Source organism: Salminus brasiliensis, chromosome 3 (genome assembly GCF_030463535.1).
Source record: "Salminus brasiliensis chromosome 3, fSalBra1.hap2, whole genome shotgun sequence".
In the NCBI taxonomy this organism is placed as follows: domain Eukaryota; kingdom Metazoa; phylum Chordata; class Actinopteri; order Characiformes; family Bryconidae; genus Salminus; species Salminus brasiliensis.
Window position 1 is genome coordinate 33917547 of NC_132880.1, and position 25334 is coordinate 33942880.

The following is a 25334-nucleotide window of genomic DNA, read 5'->3' on the forward strand; positions in this document are numbered from 1 at the left end:
CATATGCTTCATTCTTCCTCCTCCACACATACCCCTGATCTACAGCCCCAAAAAGTTCCAGTTTTGATTCAGTTGTTGCTCATTTTCATTGCGGTATAGAATCTGAAAACGTCTGTAGAGCGAATCAACAAATCTCTTCGGGCTTATGGATTAGCGACATGTCTGGAGGAAGAAGAATGAAGCCTATGCTAAAAAGAACCCCCTGCCTACAGTGAAGCATGGCCGTGTCTTGGTGATGCTCTGGGGCTGCTATGCATTACGTTTGCAGCAGATAAGAACATCATGCTCTACTAAGTACTAAAGACACTTGCCATGAAGGGGTTGAATAATTCTGAGACTGCAGTCGTAGTGGAATTTTGTGTTGAATGTGGAGAAAGCACACTCAATTATTATTATTATTATTATTATCATTATTATTATTATTATTATTATTATTATTATTATTATTAAATAAACATTGCACTTACAAAACACCCTGCTGAAATGTACTTTTGTATCCATATTAAAACTATTCTTACAATATCAACCACAACAACTACTACAATTTAAAATAAGAATAAAATATACATATATAAGATAGACACACGCATATTTAATATTTAACATTTAATCCGTCATACAAGATGAAAGAGCAAACATATACATAATTACAGCCTTCAGATGCGTCAAGTCCTGAAGCTATTGGGTTTTGCATTTATTCAATATTGACAATTGATAGTTTCCTCTGTCCTTGACAAGTTCCATCAAGCATAACACATCCACCTTGCAACACAAAATAAACAGAGAAAACTGCTTTTTTATTCATTGTTTGCAATATTCACACAAACATCAGTTCAACCAGATTTATCCCACTCTATCACACTCTCCTCCATAACTGCTCAGCATTATTTGGCGCAAAAATAAAATGTAGTTACTACTTGATGGAACAGCTAAAAGCACATGGTGTTTTCTTTCTTTTTTTTTTTATAAACATAATATCTGAAATATCTGGAACTGTGTAGGACAAAACTGTTCAATTGCTTGATATTGAAAATGTTGAAAATAGTATATCCATGTAACTCCTGTGGCTTGTGGAGTGGCTCAGATAGATTCTGTCATACTGGATTTGTCACTCTTGCACAATACGCAACTCGAGGCAATGCAATAAAGTGATTTCACCATGGTGTAATCACTTTTAACACCCTTTAACTGTGGTTAAATCACCGTTACACACGCACAGCCTTCTTGCTTAATCAGCAAATACACACTAAAACACAGCTGGACGTCAGCATATCAGTGGTACAGTAGTAGGAGCATTTGCCATATTGAAGCTCTTACTACCTAGGCTGAACAGATAGAAGTAAAACAAAGGACAGTAATGAACCAGAGAAAAGAACAGAAACAGAAGAGAAAGGGGGTTGAGTCTCCACAGCCAGATTGACTAACCTTTTCACCTTTGGAACCTCCTGGTCCTCTTGGACCCTGTAAGCAGAGCAAAAACACTGAAGTGTTTACTGCCTCATCAAGAGCTTACCAGCATTCCCATTCAGCCACTTCATCTACTTGTAACTGGTAATTATGGTGATGATGCTGATGCTGGTAATAGTGGCAGTGATATTAATTACTGTTCACACATTAACTCACATCCACATTCCCAAAATAATGGAAGGCCTGAAAGGACGTTTTCAGGTCATGCCACTGTTTTCCATTTTCACGGCTAATGAAAGGAGAAGTGCACTTACAGGATCGCCTGGACTGCCATCTTTTCCAGGTGTCCCTGCATCCCCCTGGGAAGAGCAGGATACAGATATTACTTTCACTGTTCATAAGATACAGGTCTTTGAAATATACCATAAAACCATTTATAAAAGTACACATAATGGGCTCTACCAAAAAGAAACTATTGTACTTATTAATACTTATTAGAATTAGTCAAATTTCACACCACTCACTTTGTCTCCTTTTGATCCAGGAGGTCCACCTGGGGTCCCCTGGGTAAAAAGAACAAGAAGAAAGAGAACTGTTTTAGCAGCAGGACTTCCATTAACAACGCTGATACACTGCAAGCTATTTCCCAAATCATGTTCAATTTCTTTTTTAAGTCAATTTATGGAACATTTCTTTTTTTATGAGCCATCGTTCATCCCTTCACATTTTAATGTGCTTTAAACTACTGATTTAGTTGCATTTCTTATACTGAAATGTAATGCAACTGTGTTTCATTTCCACATGAATTCAATGACAAACATATGGGGCCAGATTCATTAAAATGCACAGCCAGATTTGCTCTAACATCAGTGTTAGAGCAAATAGTGCTGCAGAAACACATTAGGTCATTCGTAAATGAGAACTACCAGCATGTGTTATATGTGGCACAACCACTGGTTTGATGTAATGACCCAACACTGTCTGAAAGAAAATACTTGCAGAACAATTCCATAAATAAAAATCTAATATATTTATAAATGTATACATTAATTAAATACTGAAATAAACTGGAATACATTTGATTTCGGGAAGCTAAATTACTATTTCTATAACATTTTTCAAAAATGTTTGGTCATACCTCACTCATTATATACTCATATATATATATAATGGCTCATTTGCAATCTGGCATCAGAAATACTGCACCTGCACTGAAGTAAATTGAGAATGAGGTTTTAAGTTTTTTTATGTTTTTGAAATATGTGACTTCATGCAGATTCAGTTCACAATTGTTTTCCACTTTCTTTTACCAATTAGTACTCACGCTTCTCTTTTTTTAGAATCTACAGCTCAGATATTTGATTTTGCCCTAGCCGAAACTTCAGAAAAAAACATTTCAAAATAAACGGGGTAATTGCTGTGAACGTATTTACTTTATTGATTATTACCAAGATTATTTAAGTCATTGAAGTTCTTTCAAAAAATCTATTTTGAGACTTAATAATTAATATCAATAAGGCAGTCCAGAAACATTGCCCCCATAACAACTTATTTGACTCCATAACAACACAGTGATTGGACCCTGATGATTGCTTCTTACAATGTAACTGTAAGATAAATGATCTACTCCCATAACAGTTATGATAGTCACTAGAAGTTATTCTATACCATTTTCTGGTGAAAACTAATATTGGTCTTGGCTGCTAGCAATGATAATTTACACAAACTAGCTTTTTGAGCACTGTTAGAAACCTGTTTTTTTAAAGTATAAAATCTGAATATAAGAAAATGAAAACAAATTTAATGCTCATGAAAAATGACTTTTTTCAGTAAACTGACTGACCAGTAAAGATGAATAACTATATCTATGGGTTGGGCCAATATTGACACAAGCCTGCTGCTGTGTTGTGTTTGGAGGGGATGTGAGATTATCCTGGAGACACATTTGTATATCTGAATTTTCTAGTCCATTGTCTATTGGTTGTAATTGTGCTGATGTAAGATGCTTTATTCATGTGGAAAATAGATTTCAATCTTACTGGTTGTCCTGGTTTGCCAATCCCAGGTAGTCCAGGAAGTCCTGGTGAGCCTGGTTCTCCTGCAAGACCTTCTGGACCAACAGATCCTGGAGTTCCCTGTCAAATCAATTCCAGAGGTTGAGGGATGGCACAGTAAGGTTTAATGTGTAAACTGTAAAATCAGTAAGTGTCAACAGCAAAGGACTGGTCAGTTTTACCTTCTGCCCTTTAGGACCCACTACACAAATAGAACCGGCCCGACCCTGTAAGGAATCAGACCATTATCTTAGAAATCCACAGGATGAGCATGCATTAAAGCTGACACTGACACTGATAGTAATACCACACACAAACACGGAAAACAAACCAGAAATTCAGAGCTACAAGGCCATCACTGAAGGATGGCTTAAACCAGATAAACAGTTAAAAACTAAAATTCTAAACATGCATTGAGAGCTAAGCTGTTTCCCCATCCCGTTAGCATAGTTGTATACTGAAAGAAAAAGATTAGGGTGTTTAAATCTTGGTTAATACGCTCCGACTACCCATTTAAAAGAATCAATGAGGCTGCATTGATTTACCGGCCTTTGTTGGTCTAACGTAATCTATGTGGCATTAAGAAGATTTAACTTCTAAAGGGATATCTCAGGAGGAGAATAGGCGCAAGTGAGTAGCTCAGGGGGAGTCTAATTCTTCATAATGCTTTTAAAAGCTTCTATCGGCAGTGTGCTATGCATGTGTGAAGCCATTTCAAACACCCAAGCAAAGAGTCGCTTGCTTGAGCACGCTTAAGGAGAAACATAAAATATGTGATGCATATTGATGAGACAGTTACTACAGAGGATACTACCTCATTTTTATACAATAACCCCTTAAGAACTGTAAAATATGAAAGGGAGTCTGGAATGGAGATGTGCAGAAATGTACAAACAAGCAGGAGATTCTTTACATACGTCTTTGCCCGGACTTCCAGTTAGGCCCTGGGATCCGACCTCACCCTTCTGTCCTTTATCTCCCTGACAGTGAGAGAAGAGTGTGAATTGATTGTGAGTGACTGGGAGAAAAGAAGAGAGTGAGGGCTGAATTCTTGACTTCTGCATCGGACGAATGAAAATGATTAAACACGTTTGAGCCTTTTAGGGCTTAAATAAGATCTTACGATAAAATGAAAGCTATAGTTCCTGTTATCCCAATCGCAGCCAAGACAAGCACAGTGTGCAAGAGGATTAGTGAGGCCAAGAAGTTAGATGATCACATTCCACCTCATTTCAGATTTATAGAATGGAGCACCATCATTCCAGAGAACACACCTCCACTACTTCACAACTTCACATGCTTCACATGCTTTATACCCCTCAAGCCTCAAGGCAATACTTCCCTACAGGGACTAGAGAAGCTGTGTGTTTGTGCATTTGCACATCTGTATCAGCACAACTTAAAGTAGCTGAACACATTCGTTAGATGGGGTATCTGCAAACATTTAACCATATAGTGTAAGTTGCGTAGCTGAAAACAGTAGTAGCAGAATTTTCTCTGTCCGTTTTTATAGATAACAATAAGTCATACTGTCATTACAGTCCTACTACTGTAAGAGCGCTACATACCACTGGTCTAGAATGTAAAAACAGTACAAACTAGAAGGACCTTTTTCCTGTGGGACAGTAGATTGCATCTACAAGTGGTGATTATGACAGATCATTTTAATGCCTTGTTAATAGAAATATTGGATCTCTACCGATGGATCAATATTTTGATAGCAACTATCTGCAAGAGTTTGGTGTAGAAATATACAGTAAACCCTGCATGGAGATCAGATGATAGAAATGGTTTAAGGGGACTGCAACATGAAAAGAAATACATTTGAAGACATTTAACCCCTTAAAAAGCCTATAGCCCATTGACCAACCAAAACTGTTACAGCAAACTTCTATTATCAAAGAATAGCCCTGTAGTTACAGAGTGATACAGCTTAGTGTGTAAAAAGCCAACACAACAACAAAACCTGTAGTTTTCATATTGGAAAGTAAATGGACAGTACATTAGAACTACAGGAAAACACATCTCTTTGTTGAGGTATTTTCTCCTCAGCTGATGACGTTCTAGCATATTAGTTTGTCAGAGAAATATATTTTTAGTGTTTCTGAATTGGGATAACATTAGCTAGATATAGTATGTTATCCTAGTTAGAAGCTCTACCTTCTTTTCCATCATTAAGTTAACACTGAAGGCTAGGTCATGCATCCTTGGCAACGTATACATACTTTCTCACAAATACAAGCAAAACTGGGACATCTTGCCATCTTTAACCTCTCAAACCCCAATTTAATTATTCTTTTATTAATAAGAATGCAGAAACTACTACAAATTATGGTGTAACAGTTAAGTATATTTTGTGGAATCCCACAAGGGTCTATTTTAGGGTCTATGAGACTCTAAATAAATTGCAGTTTTAAGGGTAAAGCACTGAAGTGTGGGCCTTTGTACAGGGTTTACAGAGTTAATGCAGCATTTTACTATAAGCCTGTATAGCTTCTCTCTTCTCTCTTCCCGTGATGGACTGTAACAAATACTCAAACAGGGATTTCAGTATTTGAACACTGGCATCTCAAATGGTTCACCGAGTACCAGAGCATCTGTACACATCCCCAATCAGCTTCGATCCAGACCGTTATTATTATTTTTTATTACCTTAAGACTAAGAGCTCCTCCCCAATTTCCAGACAGGGCCTGAAATATAGGCAAATAAGAAAAAGTTGAATCAATGGGCAGAAACAGGAACAAGATATCCCCTGGGCTTCAGCAGAGCCTGTTAAACAATCCATTGATCGCAGCCCTCACAAGCACTGTAGCACACACTCACCAGCTCTCCCTTCTCTCCTTTCTCGCCCTTAGCTCCTTCCGAGCACTGCAACACACACATACACACAAGCAAGAGAGAGTGAGCACACAGAATCAACTGTCTGTGTGTTTTCCTACAGTTATACAACAATCAAGGTTCCAGCAAAAAAGGTTCTAAAAGAGTTTTACTGAAAAAGAAGAACTTACTCGACCAGGAACGCCAGACCCAGTGCAGTCCAGACCCTGCAGACACATTCAAATCATTACTGCACACTGGACAGAGGACTGTCCTCTATAAAAACACGCACACACAAGCAAGCAAACAGTTCATACCTAGAGGACTGCCCATCAACTTTAATGTCCTCTGATGATCACCATTAGGGAGATATTTTGGTGGGTTTCATTAGTGTTAATAATGTTTCAGTAGACAGTGCCAAAAAAGAATGAAAGCTTAGACAAGTCAGCCAATCAAAAGGAAGCTTTGGCAATGGGGCCGGGCTCTAATGAGGCACTGGCAAATGTTGCCAAAACAAATGCAGCTTCCCGTGACCCTTCCGACTCAATCCTTTAATCTTAGCAGGTCTGAGATGAGAATGTGCTTCCTTTGTGTTAAGATGAACGCTTTGGAGCGCTAGTGAGGAAACTGTCTGGTTCTTACCGGGTCTCCTTTCTCTCCTTTAAGGCCAGGCTGACCTGTCTGTCCTTCCTGGACAAGCTGCAACACAACCAAGAAGGAGTTATAAAGAAGGGAGGGAGCGAGTTCATAAATACTACATAAAACATACACAAAGTCACAGCAGTGTGTATACGGAGCGTGCTCACGCAAGCCAATGTGTTGACATCATGCATGCTTTTGTCCATAATGTGTAGTTTCATGTTTCCATTTTCTGTATTCAACATTAAAAGTACAATATTTGAAACCAAATCTATGCTATTTAGTGTCCCAGCATAAGCTGTATTCCATTTCACAGGCCCTTCTATTCCCTATACATTGAGCTCTGGTGTGGGTGAGTGGGTGAAGGGAACCACAGTTGATTAACTACTCTGCAACATCATCATTAAACATGAAGCAACACAAGCTCTTCAACAGACATGCAGTGACTGATGGGTAAACTTTCCTGAAGCCTCCTGTGATGTTATTAACTGTTGTTTTCTACCCCTGCCACAGAACTGCATGCTTTCACTCCCTATGGTTTGAAACCACACTTTAAATGGCAGAATACCCTGTGAACTACTGCAGGGAACTACTAGGGCAATCGGAATGCACTTTAAAGTGCTAACTATATACTAATTTATAGACTAGCCCATAGCTAACACACCTGTTACATGGTAGGTATGATGCTATGACACAATATGATAAATTCAGTTCATTATTATGCTGCTGATACACTACATACTAGTCATTTTGTACCTGTGGTGAGATACTATATGGTTAATAAAAGGAGGCTAACTTTTGACACCAAATGTATCATGGCTTACTGACTATATTTGTGGTTAAAAAACCTCCACTACTTTGATTGATTTCTATTCTTTGATTATTCATTACTCCATTCAGTCTTTTCCTGACAGCACATAAGAAACATCCCAAAAAGCGTAACACTGGCAAAAAAAAGATTTGGCAAAACATTTAACTAAAAATAATAATCTTCCCGTTACCTCTAATGTAATCGATTATTCAGGATATGTTTGATGTCTGAAGTTTACTTCGTTAGTTTGGCAGTGGATCTACAAGGCTAATTAAGCTAACAAGTAATTAGAGCCATTTTAATCAGTATCATGCAAACTGTATCATTATACACTCTTAAAAACAACTACAGAACATTGCATTCCTAATTAGTCTCAGATTAGACTTCCTTGATATACTGACATTCTGTACAAATTGACAAAAGTGCACTCTATGGAACAATTTGTGAGTATTCAATAAGTATTGGGACACCTGCTCATTTATTGGGACTTTTTCAATATTTATTTAAATATTTTACAATTTATTTTTTCTTGTGAAATCCTACTTTTTCAGAGTAACTGTCTCTACTGTCCATGGAAGACTATCTAATAGATATCAAAGCACTTCTGTATATATATATTTTTTATTTTTTACTGCATTTAGTAACAAGATGTTAGTGCGATTAGGATGTTGGATGATTACCACCCCAGCTCATCCCCAACTCCCCAGCCCACCCCAAAAGAACTGGATGGAGCTCATTCAGCTCAATGCTGGGGGTTTATACCCCTCTGGCCCATGTCTGTCATAAGGCCTGTGAATAGGTTCATGTTTCTTTGCTCCAGAGAACACTGTTCTATTGGCAATATAATTCTCTACAGGGACTAGGCAAGCTGTGTATGTGCATTTGCACATATGTGTCAGCATTTGGGTGCAATTTAAAGTAGCTGAATGCATTCATTAGAAGGGGTGTCCACAAAAAATGTTGACATATAGTGTCCAAAATGAGCAAAATTCAGGCTTGAAAGATGATTTTGGCTCTTTGAGTGATACCACTGATGAACCACTGTGCCAAACCTTTAAAAAAGTACATTAAAAAGTACATTCTTGAAGGTTCTTTAAACCTTAAAATGGTTTTCACCATAATCTCACAATAATCTCTTACAAACATGGTTCTTCATGGAACTACTTAAAGTGGTCCTTCTAGGACATCACTCCAAAAACTCTTCGTAGCACCTTTATTTTTAGGAGTGCACTTGCACGGTCACACTAAAAGCAGTAGCAGAAGCCATCTTCAAGCCTGAATTGCATCTGTACTGCTCCCAGGGGAAGCAAATGGTTGGCTGCAGCCTTAAGGTGTGATGCTCTCACATGCATATTCATGCATATGCTGAATAACACCCTACACAGCCATGACACATGCTCCAACAGTATGGGAATACCCACATTCTGTTCCTCACTGACCAATACACAGCCAGCACACTAGGAGAGAAAGCACATCAAAACACATCATTGGGTGATATAGGTTAGAATTGTGCCGTTTGCTTCATGTGTAAAGAACTTTTTTTCATTAACTAAAACTGATGAATAAAGAAGATGATGACTGTTACTATTGATTATTACTATAATTACTATAATTATTATTTTCATGATAAGACCAAATTGTGGTGGTTCTGCCTGAGAAGAGTAGAGAACTTCAAGGGTCGGTCTATGGGTGGCAGTAATACACTACATAAGCAGCTGAGCGGAGGAATGCAGACTGAAGGAGGCGGTGGATCGGGGGGTTGGGAGGGCTGCACTGGTGCGTCTCTTTAGCGCACCCCATCTCTCTCAGGGGAGACAAAGATCAATAGGAACAGAAGGATCCCTACGCCAACGCCGGCCCGCGCCAGCTGCACAGCTACACGGGAGGGGCGCATGCGATCTAAAACAACTCATAAATAGCTGGAGCTTTTAGTGGAAGGGCGTAATTAAAACAAAATCTACCACCCGTCGTGCCGCTAAAGTCCCGCTCAGACATCACGCTGACGACGTATACTGATGTGGTGAGCTCACGGAAAGGAGAGAGAGAGAGAGAGAGAGAGAGAGAGAGCTAGAGGAGGAAAAAAAAAAGAAGGCCGCTCTGCTGCTTTGCTGTGGGAACGACTGCAGTGAACACTGCACTTACTCATGCTTTCCAATAGAGTAGAGGAGGAGGGGGGAATGTGGCTTCTACACATTTATTGTACACGTCAATTCTTACTCACGGCTCAGCTTTACTCTTTCTTCTCTTTCAGCACATTTATGCACCCCTCCGTGACAGTAAAACGGTCATCCTTTCTAGGCGGTTCAAATATTTCATTCTTTCCAGCATGGAGGGGGGTAAAATGTGGCCTTCACGATTGCACACGTCAACTCTCATTCAATGCCAAGCTTTAATATTTCTGCCAGTGATTAGTCTTCTTTCACTCTCAGTGAATTGCTCCCAGTGGAGGAGAGAGGGGGAGTAAAGGGGTGGCCTATATGACTGTGACACCTCAGTAAACCTTACTCTTTTCCGACTCTGAGTACAGTTTGAGCTCCTCTATGATGGTTCGAAGTGGCCTAAACATTTCACTCTTTTCTTTTCATAAGCTACTTTTAACTATTTTGTCACACAGTGTAGGTTTCTATATACAGCAAATCAAGTAAAATGGCCCAAAAAGAAAGAAACGGTCAAGAATATAATGTAAGTATCTGTTTAGAAACAACACTGCCTCTAGATTTAATCACCACTTTTAACACATAACAAATTTAAAATACATTTTTCTGATACCAATTCTCCATGCTACTTTGCCATCAGCGGCCGGAGTCTGAGAGAGCACAATTTCACCTCAGCACTCTTAAAAGCAATGTTGGCCGGTACAGTCCTGTGGATCTGGGGACCTGGAGCTTTCCTCCGACTGTTTCAGCTACCCGGAGTTTGAAATGAGGCGATTGCTGACTTGGCATGTATTGTAGGAGAAATGTACTAAGTCCCTATCCTCCTAGTGTTGGGAGCATTGCTAGTGCCAAGTAGTACTAAACTGATACTAATTTTGTAGTCACCTGCAGCCATGTTCAGCATTCTGAATGCATCAAATCTGATCGATTTATTAATTACTACGTAGCATAAGAATAGTATATTACAATCATTTTGTACATTTATCTGCAACTTAACCTCTTAACACAGCAAAGCTTATTACACACTAAGGTGTATTATTCAGCAACTACACTGACTGCATTTACATGCACCTAATATTCTGATAACTGCAGAGAATCAGACTATGTCAGTGGTCTGATCAATGTGTTTACATGCACTTGGATAATCAGATAATGGGAAAACTTTAGGCAGTTATCTGATTCCTACTTTGCAACCAGCCAGTAATCTGATGGATGTGAACATGGTCCAACTTTACCAGTAAATATGGATCTTTTCGAAGAAAACAAAAAACATTTTATCTGAGAGCTTTTAAAAAATGTATCCATTCCAATGTTTCCCACCATCCTGGACATGAAGAATGTTCACATTCCTAATTTCCTCGAGCGTGTACTGCATTTTAGAGTCTCCTCTGCATTTAATTCTGCTAGCCGCTTCCGGGACAGCTATCTGGTTATGTTTGTGTGCATGCGCAGACTGAGAAAACCGAAAGCTCATTGCTCACTGATTTTGAGCTTTTAACCAAAATGTACATTACCATGTGCCTACTAGTCCACTCTGTTATGCATTAAAGTGTACATCCAAATGAGATTTTCATGAAAAAATTTTCATTTTAATAAAGTGCATTAAAGCAAACAAATTCATTACCAGCACGTGCACCTATTGAAAGGTTTCATTCTGAAAACAGGTAAAAACACTCCAGTGTGCCACACGAGATTCTGGGTACTACACAGAGGAATGGGATGAGAGACTGATAGGAGTTGTTTTGCATGCTAATCTGGAGCACTATTCAGTTATTATACAAGTGTGACAAAATTAGCAGGCAATACACAAGTCCCTAAAGATCTGTGCCGTATAATAACATACAAATCGCTCTCCTGTCAGAATATTAGCCCAGCTTTCTATCTTCTGTTTCCACTGAAGCTCCATATTCAGCCATTTGCTTAACATTTCAACTGAATTACGCATTTAAACTTAATCCTGATAAAAGTTTTTTTTTTCTCTAAGTGAGCTCTAGCTAATGTAGCACATGTGGCAGATTCTTTTCCTCTCTTGTGCAGACAGGATCAACTAATGTTTCTACTGGTTCAGTTCATGAGACTTACTTTTTCAGCCAATTCTTTTGATCCGAGGATTGCCTGAAAAAAAAAGGAACAGTACACAAAAATGGTCAGATAGCTGATATTTCCCATGATACAGTAAATCCTTTATACTGTAGGGATGCACCAATTTGAATTTGTGGGCTGACATCTGATGCTGATGCTAAAGCAAATATATGAACACAAATATGTGGAAAGTGGGATTTGATCTACCTGGATAAACATTACAACAGAAATAAAATGTGTCACTATAATAATGCATATATATTATAGACTTCTATGTCACTGCAGTTATGACAGCAAATTTCAGTTTGATACACTATATGTCTAAATGTTTGTTTTAGAAGACAGCCCTTCTAAAAATGTATTCAACTACTTACTTAAAGTTGCACCTACTGACAAAGATGTGCAAATACACACACACACACACACACACACACACACACACATTTTGTCTAGTCCCTGTGGAGAAGCACTGCCAATAGAATAAGACTGATAAGCTGATGAAAATAAACCAATTGACACCATGCGTAATGTCAGGATTTTACTAGAGGGTATAAAGCCCCCCAGTATTGAGCAGTGGAGCAGTGGAACTGTGTTGTCTGAAATGGTGGCGCTCCATCCACTTTTTGGGGGGGGATCAGTTGAGGAACTGGGTATGTAGTGGGGCGGTGATCATCTAACATCCTGACCTTACCAATGCTCCTGTCACTGAATGCAAATCCTCAAATCCTCACAGAAATGCTCCAAAACCTAGTAGAAAGACTTTCCTGGACAGTAGAAACTGTTTTTAAAAATCCTTGATTTCAGAAGAAACAATGAATGAGCAGATGTCCCAATATTTTTGTCCATATGGTGTATATGTGTGTCAAATCTAAACATCTGTCCAGTGCCAATAATCTGCTAATAGTGATTTTATTATGATTTCGACATTATCATGTACTACTACAGGGCTCTTAATCATTGCATATCTCTGCTGCATATTCAAAAAATTATACATTTTAAAACCGACCACAACCTGAGCACCAGTCAGAGCCCAGTTTCCCCAAGTCAGTTAATGGTGGGATTATCTTCACTGGTACAAAGAGTATTCAGTTTAATGCTCTCTTGGACATTTAAAAATGATTTTTTTGTTCGAAAACCCAGTCTAGTGCAACTGGCCAATAAATGCTTCGCCTACAAATGGCGAAATTTGTAGAGGCTGATGCAAAACTTGATAAGCTTTCACAGAATGCAGGCAAAAATCCCAAAAATCCCATTCAACCTAATGAGAAACTGTAGTGCATAACTCTATACACGGGTTAGTGTAAAAATCTAGAACCTTATAGGCTGTTATTCATTTCCAATGATATTTATTGTGTATATATACAAAAGAACACACTGTCAGGGATTGAGCATAGCCTTCAGGTCTTATAATCAAGCTAACATTGGAGGCCAATTTGTTGTCAGTTCTCAAAAGCTTGCATTAGCATTTACGGGTTTAGAAGGGATAGGCCAATTTCATTTGAATCTGAGCTGGACTGATCTCTCTTTCTAATAAGTATTTCTGTCATCCTTATCACACTGGCTTTTCTCAAGCAGTGCCGTTTGTTATTTACCCCACATGTACACCCATGTTACATGGACAGACTTATTGCCATGGGTTGCATCACTATGATAAACAGCCGAAACACAAGGAGTGCTCTTCAAGCCTAAAAACTGGGGGAAGAAATAAAAGGAGAGGAAGAGAATAGGAGCAGTAAACTAGACCAGAAGACACAGAGGAAGGATGTGATAAAGAGAGCGAAAATAAAAGTGTGTGCTGCTGAAAGATGAAGTGATGTAATGCTTGGTTGACAGGAGTTCTTGATTAACCTTAGGTTTATTAATCAGTCATTAATTCTTATGCAGGAACTATTATAAAAATTATGTGGAAATGGTTTGTTTTAACATAACTGTTGTGGAGTTCCACAAGGTTCTATTTTAGGGCCTTAGGGATTTTATGTTTATAATGATAATGCAGTTATAAGAGTCAAGTGTGGGCCTACACACATCGTCTCAGGCAGGAGTGGTAATGAGGGACAGAGTCCAGTACAGTTAGCTGATTTCCCTGCTCTTAAAGAACCTTCTAAACCTGGCCATTAAGTAGTGGGTTGGATCAGGTGTACTTGGGCAGGAAAAGCCCAAAATGTGCAGGAATCCGGCCCTCCAAGACTAGAATTGCCCATGTCTTGTCTAAGGACTTAATTGTTGATTAAACTTGATTTCCTCTTCTTCTCATTAAAACAGCAATGGTTACATGGTTATTTGCATGATGTTAATGCAGATTCATTTGCTGGTCTCTCTTCCAGAGAGAAAGAGAGAAGGTCTCCTGAAAGCTGTCTTTTTATTACATTTATTATTGTATGGCTAAGACTAATCTACTGTTTGACCATTTAGTACATCTCTGATGGCTTGATCAAATTAGCAAAATAATCAACAGATAACTCTTAGTATCTGATTGCAACTATAATTCATAGTAACAGGTTGTAAATGCAAAGTAGACAAAATACACCAAAGTATAAATCCAGACATCTTACAGGTAGGTACCCATTGCTGAAACAGATATTTAATTGCCATGCATACATCTTGTATAATCTCTATAGAAAGGCTTTGCCAATAGAATGGGATGCTCTGGAGCAGCCAAACATGAGCCTAAGGTCATGCCAAGGCAACTGGCTAGAGGGGTATTAAGCCCCTGGGCACTGGGCTGTAGAGCAATAGAACTGCATTCTCTAGGGGTTGGAGCTCCATACAATACTTCTGAGATTAGCTGGAGTGGTGTTGGTGATCCAGAACTAATCATCCAGCATCAGTACTTGACTCTACTAGTGTTCTTGTAGCTGAATGCAATGAACCCCTCTCAGCAATGCTCCAACATCTTTTCCTGAGAAGAGTAGAGTTTGTTACTGCAGCATAGAGGGGACAAACCTGGTAGTAGTACCATTTATTTTAGAAGAAACATTGCAGGCGGCCAGCAGGAAATCACAAACTTTAGCACATAAGCACATAGCACATAAAAAACAGTCATAGTTTATACGTCCTATGATGTATAAAGTAGTGTTTTACTGATCGAAACACAGATTTTCTGTGAAGAAATAAAGTATCATCAGTGTTTCATATTGTTTATATTCATTCTGTTCATTTTGTTCATCTGTAAATAAATAAAATGCTTTTCTGCTAAGGTAGAGGTCAAGCCGACTGCCTATTAGTCCTCTCACACAATGATAAGATGCATTTAGTGGTCCTAAAAAGGATCTGTCAATCTGCCAATAAGGATCTTTATACTTAAACACTTAGGCCCAGGCTTGATATGCAAGAAAGCAACCAGGTAAGACACACTCTGCACTACTGCACCAAAAAAAGCTCAATCCCTAATCTCCAGTCATGCCTGCAGGACCAAGTACCACATTAATGGGCCAAGTAAAGCAACACACCCACACACACACACACACACAGACAAACTCTGCAGCAGACAGAGACAAAGCACACAGCAGGCAAGTTGTCCACACAGCTCCAGGCATGCACAAGACGGAAGAAAATTACAGTGACCTGTTCCAAATGCAGCAGCGTGGAATGCAGGCATTAATAATGCAGCCGGCTTTGTTTAGGCTTTGTTTAGGCCGGTTGTGCTGCTCACTGATGATGTCAGTCCTGCCGCCGTGGCAATGTGAAGCTCCACTGTATGAGTCGAGGAGGTTAATGCAGCAGCACCCGGTTTATATCAGCCAAAACACACTCCTGGAACTCATTAACCACCCCCCCCACATACACACACACACCATGTGCCATACAACAGTGAGTGCTATCCTACAATATAGCCAATACAGGGTCAAAGAAAGTGAACATGTGCGTGTTCTCCAAGTCAAACCACAGACATACGGCACAGATGCGGCTGCAGAGTGTTTTTACTTCTGAATTACCAGCACGTAACCTTCCCTTAACCCCCAATCCTTTACAGTAGTAGCTAGAACTTGCTAAGACTACAGCATTAACAGAAGCAGAAGCTCTCCTATTCTTTACAACTAGAAAAGTGCATTTCTTTAGGGAGCAGGATGGTGGCACAGCTACAGTGGTTCCTATGTGTGGGAAGTTTCTAGGCTGTTGCTATGTAGTCCCTGGGGTAAAAATGTTTTTGCAAAGTGGTTGCTATGACATTTCAAATGGTGTTGCCGGGTGGTTACTGTGGCGTTGCTATGTTAAATGCTATGCTAAAGTGTTGCTAGGCCATTGCTATGGTATTCCAGACAGTGTCTATGGGTTGCTAGGTTGTTGCTAAGCAGTTGCTGGATGGCTACTGTGGTATCATAGGTGTTGCAACATGGTCACTAGGTTGAATCTGTTCTTGCTAAGTATGCTATGATTTCCTGGGTGGTTACTATCGTATTGCTAAGTGGCTGCTAAAGTGTTGCTAGGCAGTTGTTATGGTTGCTCAGTGGTTGCAATGGTGTTGCCAGGCAGTTGCTTTGGTATCCTAGACAGTTTCTATCGTATTGCTAAGTGGCTGCTAGATGGGTGTTATGGTGTTGCTAAGTGCTTTGCTATGATATTTCAACTGGGTTACAGTGATGCTGTTTAGTGACGTCTAGGCAGTGGCTATGGTGTGTCATGTGGTGGCTCAGGTGCTTCCAAGTGGTTGCTGTGGGACCCCATGAGGTTGGTTGGGTGTTACAAGTGTATCTATATCATGCTGACAAAGGGAGCATCACGGTGGATCAGGCGAGGCGGTGCTGGTGTTGCTGGACAGTTGTTGGACATTTTACTGCCTAATTAGCACACCACAGAATGTCAGCCAATTCGACACTCAGTGGAACATAATGAATGGAAAAATCAAGGTAAGTGCAAGGTAAAAACAAGGTAACTTTTTGGTGCTTTTTCATGTTCTACTGCACTCGTACTGAACCATGTGGTGGTCCAAACTGTGGCGAGAACCGACTGTACCATTACACCCCTTGCAAATCTTTATTTATTCTGGCTTTATATAGCAGACAGTTTCCCAAACAAGCACAAACACGCACATCCAAAGCTATGAATATGCATGAGCACATCCTCACACACCTCCTTACTCTGCTCTTTGGGACTTTCTAACTAAACTATGCTCTCCAATTGATTGCTCTCTGCTGTAGGCCAGCATCAAGAGGCAGTTTCTCCCAAAAGAAACACAGAGAAAAAAAACATAATTAATGTAGATGCGGGAATAGATTGAACGCATATAAATCCTGAAAGGAAGGCCGGGGGAATATACATTTTGGTGGTAATGGAAGTGTTTTTATTGCGGGCGGGTCTTGTTGCAATCTGAGGATGGCGTATAAATTTGCAGAATTGCTGGGTTCAGTTGGTGGGGTCAAACATTAATCACCATGCTGTTGACGTTTTATCAGCGGGACGGTAAAATTAGCAATTATCTGAACAAGGAGAGCCATGAAAGCACATGCTGAAGCGTGCCCTCGCCATGCTTGAGCGCGCCCACCACCTCTCCTCACAGCGCATTACAGATTAAGAGAAGAAACAGTAGCCATGTATACACACACAGACACACACACTAGAAGAAGTAAAAGCTTTGGAGCAGCACACAAGCACTACGCGTCTGAACTACTACTGCCAGCCTGACTCACAAAGAGTACAGAGTAAGACCTCTCGCAGTGATTAGGCTCTGAGTGCTTCTGTGTGTGTGTGTGTATGTGTGTGTGTGTGTGTGTTTGTGTGTGTGTGTGTGAGAGAGAGAGAGAGAGAGAGAGAGAGAGAGAGAGATCTGAACGGCCTGCTGTGTAATGGATACTGCATGAGCTACAGCTGAGAGAGAGAGCGAGAGAGAGAGAGAGAGAGAGAGAGAGAGAGAGAGAGAGAGAGAGGCTGAGAGATAGACAGAAAAGGAGAGACTGGTAAAGTAAAATGACGAGAGAGACTGAAAGAGACAGAAAACAAAAAGAGAGAGAGGCTGAGGCGGCTGAGGAGAAAGAGAGAGAGAGAGAGAGAGAGAGAGAGAGAGAGAGAGAGAGAGAGAGAGAGAGAGAGAGTGGGCAAAAGAGAGAGGCTGAGAAGAGGGTAGGAGAAAGAGAGACAGAGACAGGAAGACAGGAAGAGAGACTGAAGACAGTGAAAGTATAAAAAAGAGATATGGTAAAAAAAAGACTGAGGAGACTGAAAGAAAGAGAGAAAGAGAGAGAGAGAGCCTGACGAGAGAGAGAGAGGACCACTGAGGAAAAAAGGAGAGAGAGAGAGAGAGAGAGAGACTGGAAAGACAGAGAGGGAGAAAGAGCGCAACTGTGGAGGCTGAAATTAGATTTGTGCATCATGTGTGAGCACAATAGAAACGCTACACACGTAGCGTGTGTGTGTGTGTGTGGGGGGGGTGTCAATGTGTGTGTGTGTTGTGTGTGTGTATTTGGCTCATGTCTGAAGCCCTCTGGAAATGATTAAGGTGCATGTGTGAATGTGTTTCTGTAAGAGGCCAAACAAACAGCGGACGTGGGACTGCAGCTAAAGACAGGCCATGCTGAAGAGAGCTCTCTGAGAAGCACACAGCTTTATTAACCCACTAATGATCCCCCCACCACACACACACACTCTCTCTGCCACATATGCAGGAAAACACAAGCCTGCAGTGTGACTAACCCCAGGTAATAATCCCATTACTGTTGCCTCATCCACTTCACTCTGTTCTGGGAGAATTTTAAGAGGGGCAGCTGTGTCACAAAAGCAAGAATGGAAATGAGATACACACAAACAAAACATAAAAAATCATCTACAACAAAGCAGCAGCTAAAACAGACGCAGCTGAGACAGTGGTGTGTAGTCCTGAGCAGTGGGTATACTGGGACTATATGATATCAAATCTAATCTTGAATGTTGTCCCTTGTGCACAGAGGTCACTAATGCGCTGACTGTGGCTCGGGTCTGGACCTAGACGTCCTCTCTGGACCTGGACCTGGAACCATAACCCGGAACACTATTGAGAACTATGTCATCACATTTTGACAGTGTGTTTATTTGAACCAGTGTAAATTCCCTAGCCTTTACGCCACAAGTTTAGCTGTCCAGAAAACTCACAGACCCATCACATGGGACACTACTCAGCCAATCAGATCTGTGCATTGTTGATGAGCACTGCAACTCAAGAAGAAGGTGAGTCAGAGGACTACAGCACTGCCACTATGATCTGAGGATCACTGGTTCGAATCCCGGGTCATGATGCTTGCCATCAGCTGGTGGAGTCCAAGAGAGCTGAACTGGCCTTGCCTCTCTCAGAGGGGTTTGATTGCACTTTCTTCACTTCCTGTGTCTGTTAGCTGTCAGATGGGGTCTGGCACTTTCCTTTGAGAGCGCTAGCTACCTAGCAATGTATAAGTTGTACATATACAAGAGACTATTCACATAACTGAACTAGAGACCTATTTAAAACTAAGATAACTAAAACGAACTATAGACATATAAAGAGGTAGGAAACACAGTAAGCTTAGTACTGTTAACCTTGCTGTAGGTATTGTGGTTTGCCACAGCCCTTACAATCCCCAACCTAAATATGATAAAAATTTTTTGGATAGATGTAAAATACACAGTGCATGCAAGACAGCCCAGGAAACTCAAAGAACTACAATTTTCTTTGCTAGGAGGAATCAGCAACAATTCACCAAACAATAACTGAAGTACTTTTAGCTGCTACAAAAAACAAATAGTTACAAGCTGTGATCCTTGCTAAAGGGAGTGTTTTTGTACTTTTGTACTGCTTTTTACTTTATGCCTTATTGTAAATCTGATCAGAGATTTTTTATATAAAAAAATAAGAATCCAAAAGGCCTTTTTTACTTTCAGCCTTTTTCGAAATTTGGGATGTCCAACTTCAAGTTTGGTCAAAAAGTATCACATTTTTTTTAAAGTTCTGCATCTCAGTTTGGTCAACAACACATAATACGCTCAGCCTCAAAAACATTAGTAAATGAGCTGCAGCTGAAACTGATTCAAAATGCTGTATAATTTTGCTGTGTTCCTTCCCCTCAGTTAGTTTACTGTTTATTCCCATCTGCAAGTTACATTTACATTTACATTTACGGCATTTAGCAGACGCTCTTATCCAGAGCGACTTACAAAGTGCTTTGCTATTTACCCAAGAAAAACCTCAGCTAGTTAGAATAGACCAATAATTCAAAGGATACCTCTAAGCTTTAGACACTACTAAACACAAGACAATAAGGTGACCATAGTACTCTAATCGTCCAAGTACTCTCGGAAGAGGTGGGTCTTCAGTCTGCATTTGAAGACAGCGAGCGACTCTGCCGTTCGGACACCCAAGGGAAGCTCGTTCCACCACTTTGGTGCCAGGACAGAAAAAAGCCTGGATGCTTGTCTTCCGCGGATTTTGAGGGATGGCGGGTCGAGCCGAGCCGTACTTGAACCTCGAAGGGCTCTAGGTTGGAACCTCCCATCTAACATGGCGGGGAAAAGCCATCCTGATCTCAGACTCCTTACCACGGAGGGCTGTGGCATCAACAGGATTCAAACTTACACCTCAAACTTATACATAGACCTCCTGTCTTTTTACAAGCAGGCAGTTAGACAGTTGCCCCACTCTAGAGCTGTGAAACCATTTTGTCATACCTGTGTCTAAGAAGAAGCAAAAAGGAAAACTTCCTTAGAACTGTATTTCTATGTAGTTTCATTTCACAGGTCTTGAGTGGCCCTATGGTCTAACTGCCTGCTCATCAAATGTGAAGAGATCATATGTTCAATTTGCACCAAAGGGCTGAGCCTGCCAGTGGGAGTACGAACCTACCGACAGGAATAATAAGTAAACAAAATGAGGGGGAGAAAAACAGACTAAACATTTTCAGGTAATTTCAGCTGTAGCTCATTTCCTAATGTCTTTAAATTGCTCAGCTTCAAATGTGTTGTTGATCAAACTGAGAAGCAGAACTAGAAATGCAAGATTGAAGAACTTTGACTAAACTAAGTTGAGTTTACTTTAAAAAAACACTCTGTGATCAGTTACTTTATCATTTTAAGTTGGCCTGACTTTCAATCCACTTCCCCCCCATACAAACACGCAAACAAATTCATCGAAATTATACCCCTCCTCAGAGACGAGCACAGCACAAAACACCATTCCGCACGACCACTTTCTGCAAAACAGCACTTCTGATCATTTAAGAATCCAAACTACCGTAATTGTTGGTCTTAGAGCACTTACTACACCTGGTTTCCACATTGCCGTTGCTGTGAGCGACTGATGAATGGGTTTTGGCAGAAAACAACAAGCATACAAAGTAACAAAGTTGGCCTGGCTGCAACGGCTTGTGCGCAACACTGAGAAACAGAGGGAGGGAAGAAAGTTTGGTAAGGTCACAGGAACTGCTGAGATGAAGCCTCGCTCAGATTTGTGGAAGGCATGCAAGTTAGGGCGCAGCTTTGTTTGCAGTGTATGCTGGCCCACTGGAGGACAAACAAACTGCAGTGGGGAACAGGGCACACACTCAAGTCATTAACAGACGGAGGGAGATGAGCTAGGACCAACAATCCACTATGAATGCAAAATAGACAAAACCAGCAAGCAACAGAGGGAGAACGAGAAGGCCGGAGAAATGAAAAAGCTGAACTCCATGTGAGTGGGAGCAGACGAGGACAGGCAAAAGCAGAGCTGGAGGGGAGGGTGGAAGGGTGGTGGATTGATTTAGCAATTCAGCACTTCCAAATGTGCTCCGATACAAAAGCTCTGCTCATCTCAATCTATAAATTTTTAAGCATCTCTACTCAAGCAATCGGCCTGTAAGCATAAAGCTAAATGTAGGCTTATGCTGTGAATGGCTGTGGCATTACTGGGGTAGAACTTGGTCCAACATATAGATGGTTGTGCCATACCGAGGCCAATTCATCTGTTACATATGACTTTTGTGTATCCCTGCCCAGTCACTGCAGAGTTTCGTGTTCATTCTTTCGAATGTACACAGTATATCATGTCTCTTTGGAACAACAGTCAAATTGCATCCTTTGCACATGACAATTGTGTTGAACTCTGCTACAACTGACTGGTGTGCTCGCTACTATTTAACTGTTTACTATTTACAGCAAACTCAAATCACATGGTATCTGTGATGTCCTGGGCTGAGTTCATACCAAACCAGGGGTGGTTATATTATGCTTATATGGCTATGACAGTGAGTAAATCTTGAAAACTACTACTTTATGGAATGTTCTAGAGTCGCTGTAGTGAAAGTCTATAGAGAATGGACAGTGAGTGTCTCCCAACAGCACAACAGTGGTGCTCCACAGGCCACTGATGCCAGAGGGGAACGACTACAATGTGTGGTACAGCGCTATCGTCATGCCGCTGTGGACCAGTTAATCTCAATATTGAGAAAAAAAAACTAGGCTCTCCCACAAAGCCTGGTTTCTCACTTAGCCAGCTAACTTTATGGTTTGTTTGATCTAACCCTAGATTTTCTGTCTCGCAACAGTGGATCACTTTTAACCATGGCACCTTAAGGCAGATTAGGTTCAGGATTTCGATCATAAACAGCTCTTGGGCTTCAAGACAGAGTTTCCTTTATAGATCCTTTTTGTTGTAAGGTTAGCTATGCCAATAGTGTGACAAGAATAGCACTTTTGAGGTGAAAAAGTGAAAGATAAAGAAAATAAGACAAATTGTGAACAATCTCAGTGTGGGCAGTGTTATTCTTTACAGCTCCAAACGTCTGGCCATTTGTATAAAAACATATAAAATAAACATTATATATAAAAAACATAACATAAATATAATAAATAAAAAATACAAAAGTAGTATAAAATCTTGTTACTTCTTTAAAATAAAACCCCTCAACTCCTATTTATGTTTTACATGGATTGCTGTTTGCCATAAATGTCACCTTTAATGTTCATCTGCACAAAATTGAACAATTTTGTGCTGGTGAACATTAAAGGTGATATTTACTGTAAAAAAAAAATGCAAAGTCGGGCCAATTTAAAATGACAAAGATTTTTAAAGACAGATCTAGAGTGGCACATCTGTCTAACTGCCAGCTTATCAAGAGACATGAGATCATAAGTTCAATCAGGAGTCTGAGAATAGGAAGCCCCCCCCCCCTTGTGATATCAGGAGTCCTAATCTGCAGATAATATAGTAAACAAATTAAGGGAGAAGAAAACAAACAAATAAATCAAACAAGAAAATGTGAGTTGGGGTTCTAGCCTTCATAATAAAATCACCCACCTGAACTTGCATCCTGATACTATGTCTCCCTCACCTCCCTTATCAGCTGTGGTTAGAATCCTACAGTTAATTTTGGAAAACATGCTGAATACGGAAAGATCTTTGACACAGCTGTAGAGCTGACAATAAAAATGGTTTTGGGATTTTTACAAAACAATGAGTGCAAACTGATTACTATAATGATTCATTCATTTATCAAATTAATTACAACATTCCTGAAACTATGCAGTTAAAATTGATGCCTTTTGATTGGTGCAGTGTGATGCTTCCATTTCTTTTTCCATCCTTCTCAAATATATAAAGAGGAATAACATGGAGCTTCACAGAGGATCTACTCTAGCTGCTCTACATTAGCATCAGACCAGGACCGCAGATGGGCCTTGTTTTGGAGACAAGCATCTGCACTCCCAAAGCTTTTCATCCGAACACAGGCTAATGCAGCCTAATGCAGGTCTTTGTTCTCTTCCTCTGGGAGGAAGTGGGCTGGAATCCTTAAAACATAGGCTTTATCAAAACCTTCTGGCAGAAGAAGAACCCACGTGTAAAACATTCAGACCTTTGCTTAATTAGCAGCCTTTCATTACCATTGCTTTTCAGCACTCAAAATGGTTTGTAGGCAATTATAAGCAACCAGGGGAATGTTTAAGGTCACCTGTTATTGATGCAGGTTAATGATTTTATAATTACAACTTGACACACAATACCTAACACACTAATAATATAGGGAGTGTGGTACCCTAAACATATAGAGGTTTGTAGACACCTGCTTTTCCAGAGGTTTTTCTGAAATCGATTATATTAAACGGGAGTTTCTCCCCTTTGCTGCAGTAACGGTCTATACTCTTCTGGGAGGGTTTTACACTAAAAAAAGAAATGGAAAAACGAAACACTGGAACACTGCTGTGAGGATCTGATTGGATTCAGCATCAAAAGCATGAGTGAGGTCAGGTGCTGAAGTTGGATCATTAGTTCTGGAATATAAACTCTAACTCAGCCCAAATCGAATGGATAGAGCTGAGCTCTATCCCCAGAGAAAACACGGTTCCACTGGCCTGAAGCCCAAATGTTAAAGGGTTTTATACATCTCCAGCTGACGCTTGGCGGCTGAGCAGCTGCTTCAGAGCATCCCATTCTATTGCCAATGCTTTATTATGGAGATTTTTCAAGTTGTGTGTGCACAACTAAATACCTGTGTCAGCAAGGCCTGCAACAAGTAATGTTGAATTTACTAATCCCAGGAGGCGCCTGGATATGTTCGGACATGTGTGTATTAGAAAGGTGGGGCTTTGAGGCAGCAAACGCTAGGTCAAATCAGTTGTTCAGAGTTCAATCACAGTTTGCCTATCATGCACATTTGGGTGTATTTTCTCAGCTCTTAAACTCATTCTAACGCAGAATGCGTGTTAACTAGATGACAAGTTAGATCAGGTGTGTTAAAGCAAAGAAAACACTAAGACACATGAGATGAAGGTAGTCCTACAGACTACACTCTTAAATACACAGGTGTCAAAATGGGTTTCTTCTGCAATGCCAGAGAGGAACCACTTTTGGGTTTCCTATAAGAACGTTTTAAAGGATGTATTTGATATCTTTAAATTCTGTAAATGGTTTGCAATTGTGAAGAAACATTTTTCCTCCACACAATGTAAATATTTTATACACTCTATACCATTTTTTGGTTCCACAAAAAACTATATTTGTAGAGATATATGTGAACCTTTAAAAACCTTTTACAAAATGGTTCCACAAATAATGGCATCATTCAAAGAACCCTTTGTAGCATCTTCTTTTTCAAATGTACCAAGAGTTTGCTTACACTTGTATGCCATCTCCATAGGAAACTATTAACTCTTTCATCACATGTTCTAATACATTTAAGAAGCAATATAAAACACAGCTATAAATATGTATATATAAATGCATTACTCATGTATGTATTACACATGTATTCATGTGTAATAATCATTATTAAAAGGTGAAAAAATAATATATTCACAACCTAACACTTGCACAGTGAACTATGACCAACAAACCTGCCTTTAAATACATGCTAAGCCATGTTGTGATTCAATGCCACCTTTACTTTACTTGTGAATATGGTTGTCCTGTATGTATATAGTGTATAGCCATGTATCCAATGCTTTAGAAATTAATT

General features: G+C 40.0%; 1 protein-coding gene across 4 annotated transcripts in view; it reads right to left on the minus strand.

The window, feature by feature from the left end:
• col16a1 (collagen, type XVI, alpha 1) overlaps positions 1-25334 on the minus strand; it is a 111071-nt gene that overhangs the window by 48992 nt on the left and 36745 nt on the right. For 3 of the 4 annotated variants that reach the window (XM_072675940.1, XM_072675942.1, XM_072675939.1), the window contains exons 9-20: positions 11968-12000; positions 9151-9186; positions 6922-6978; positions 6471-6506; positions 6286-6330; positions 6114-6152; positions 4379-4441; positions 3644-3688; positions 3447-3542; positions 1932-1970; positions 1722-1766; positions 1426-1461 (exon numbers count right to left, since the gene is read on the minus strand). In XM_072675940.1, coding sequence (XP_072532041.1) covers positions 1426-1461; positions 1722-1766; positions 1932-1970; positions 3447-3542; positions 3644-3688; positions 4379-4441; positions 6114-6152; positions 6286-6330; positions 6471-6506; positions 6922-6978; positions 9151-9186; positions 11968-12000 — 570 coding nt within the window. The remainder of the gene's footprint in view (positions 1-1425; positions 1462-1721; positions 1767-1931; positions 1971-3446; positions 3543-3643; positions 3689-4378; positions 4442-6113; positions 6153-6285; positions 6331-6470; positions 6507-6921; positions 6979-9150; positions 9187-11967; positions 12001-25334) is intronic. The other variant, XM_072675941.1, reaches the window with a different exon arrangement.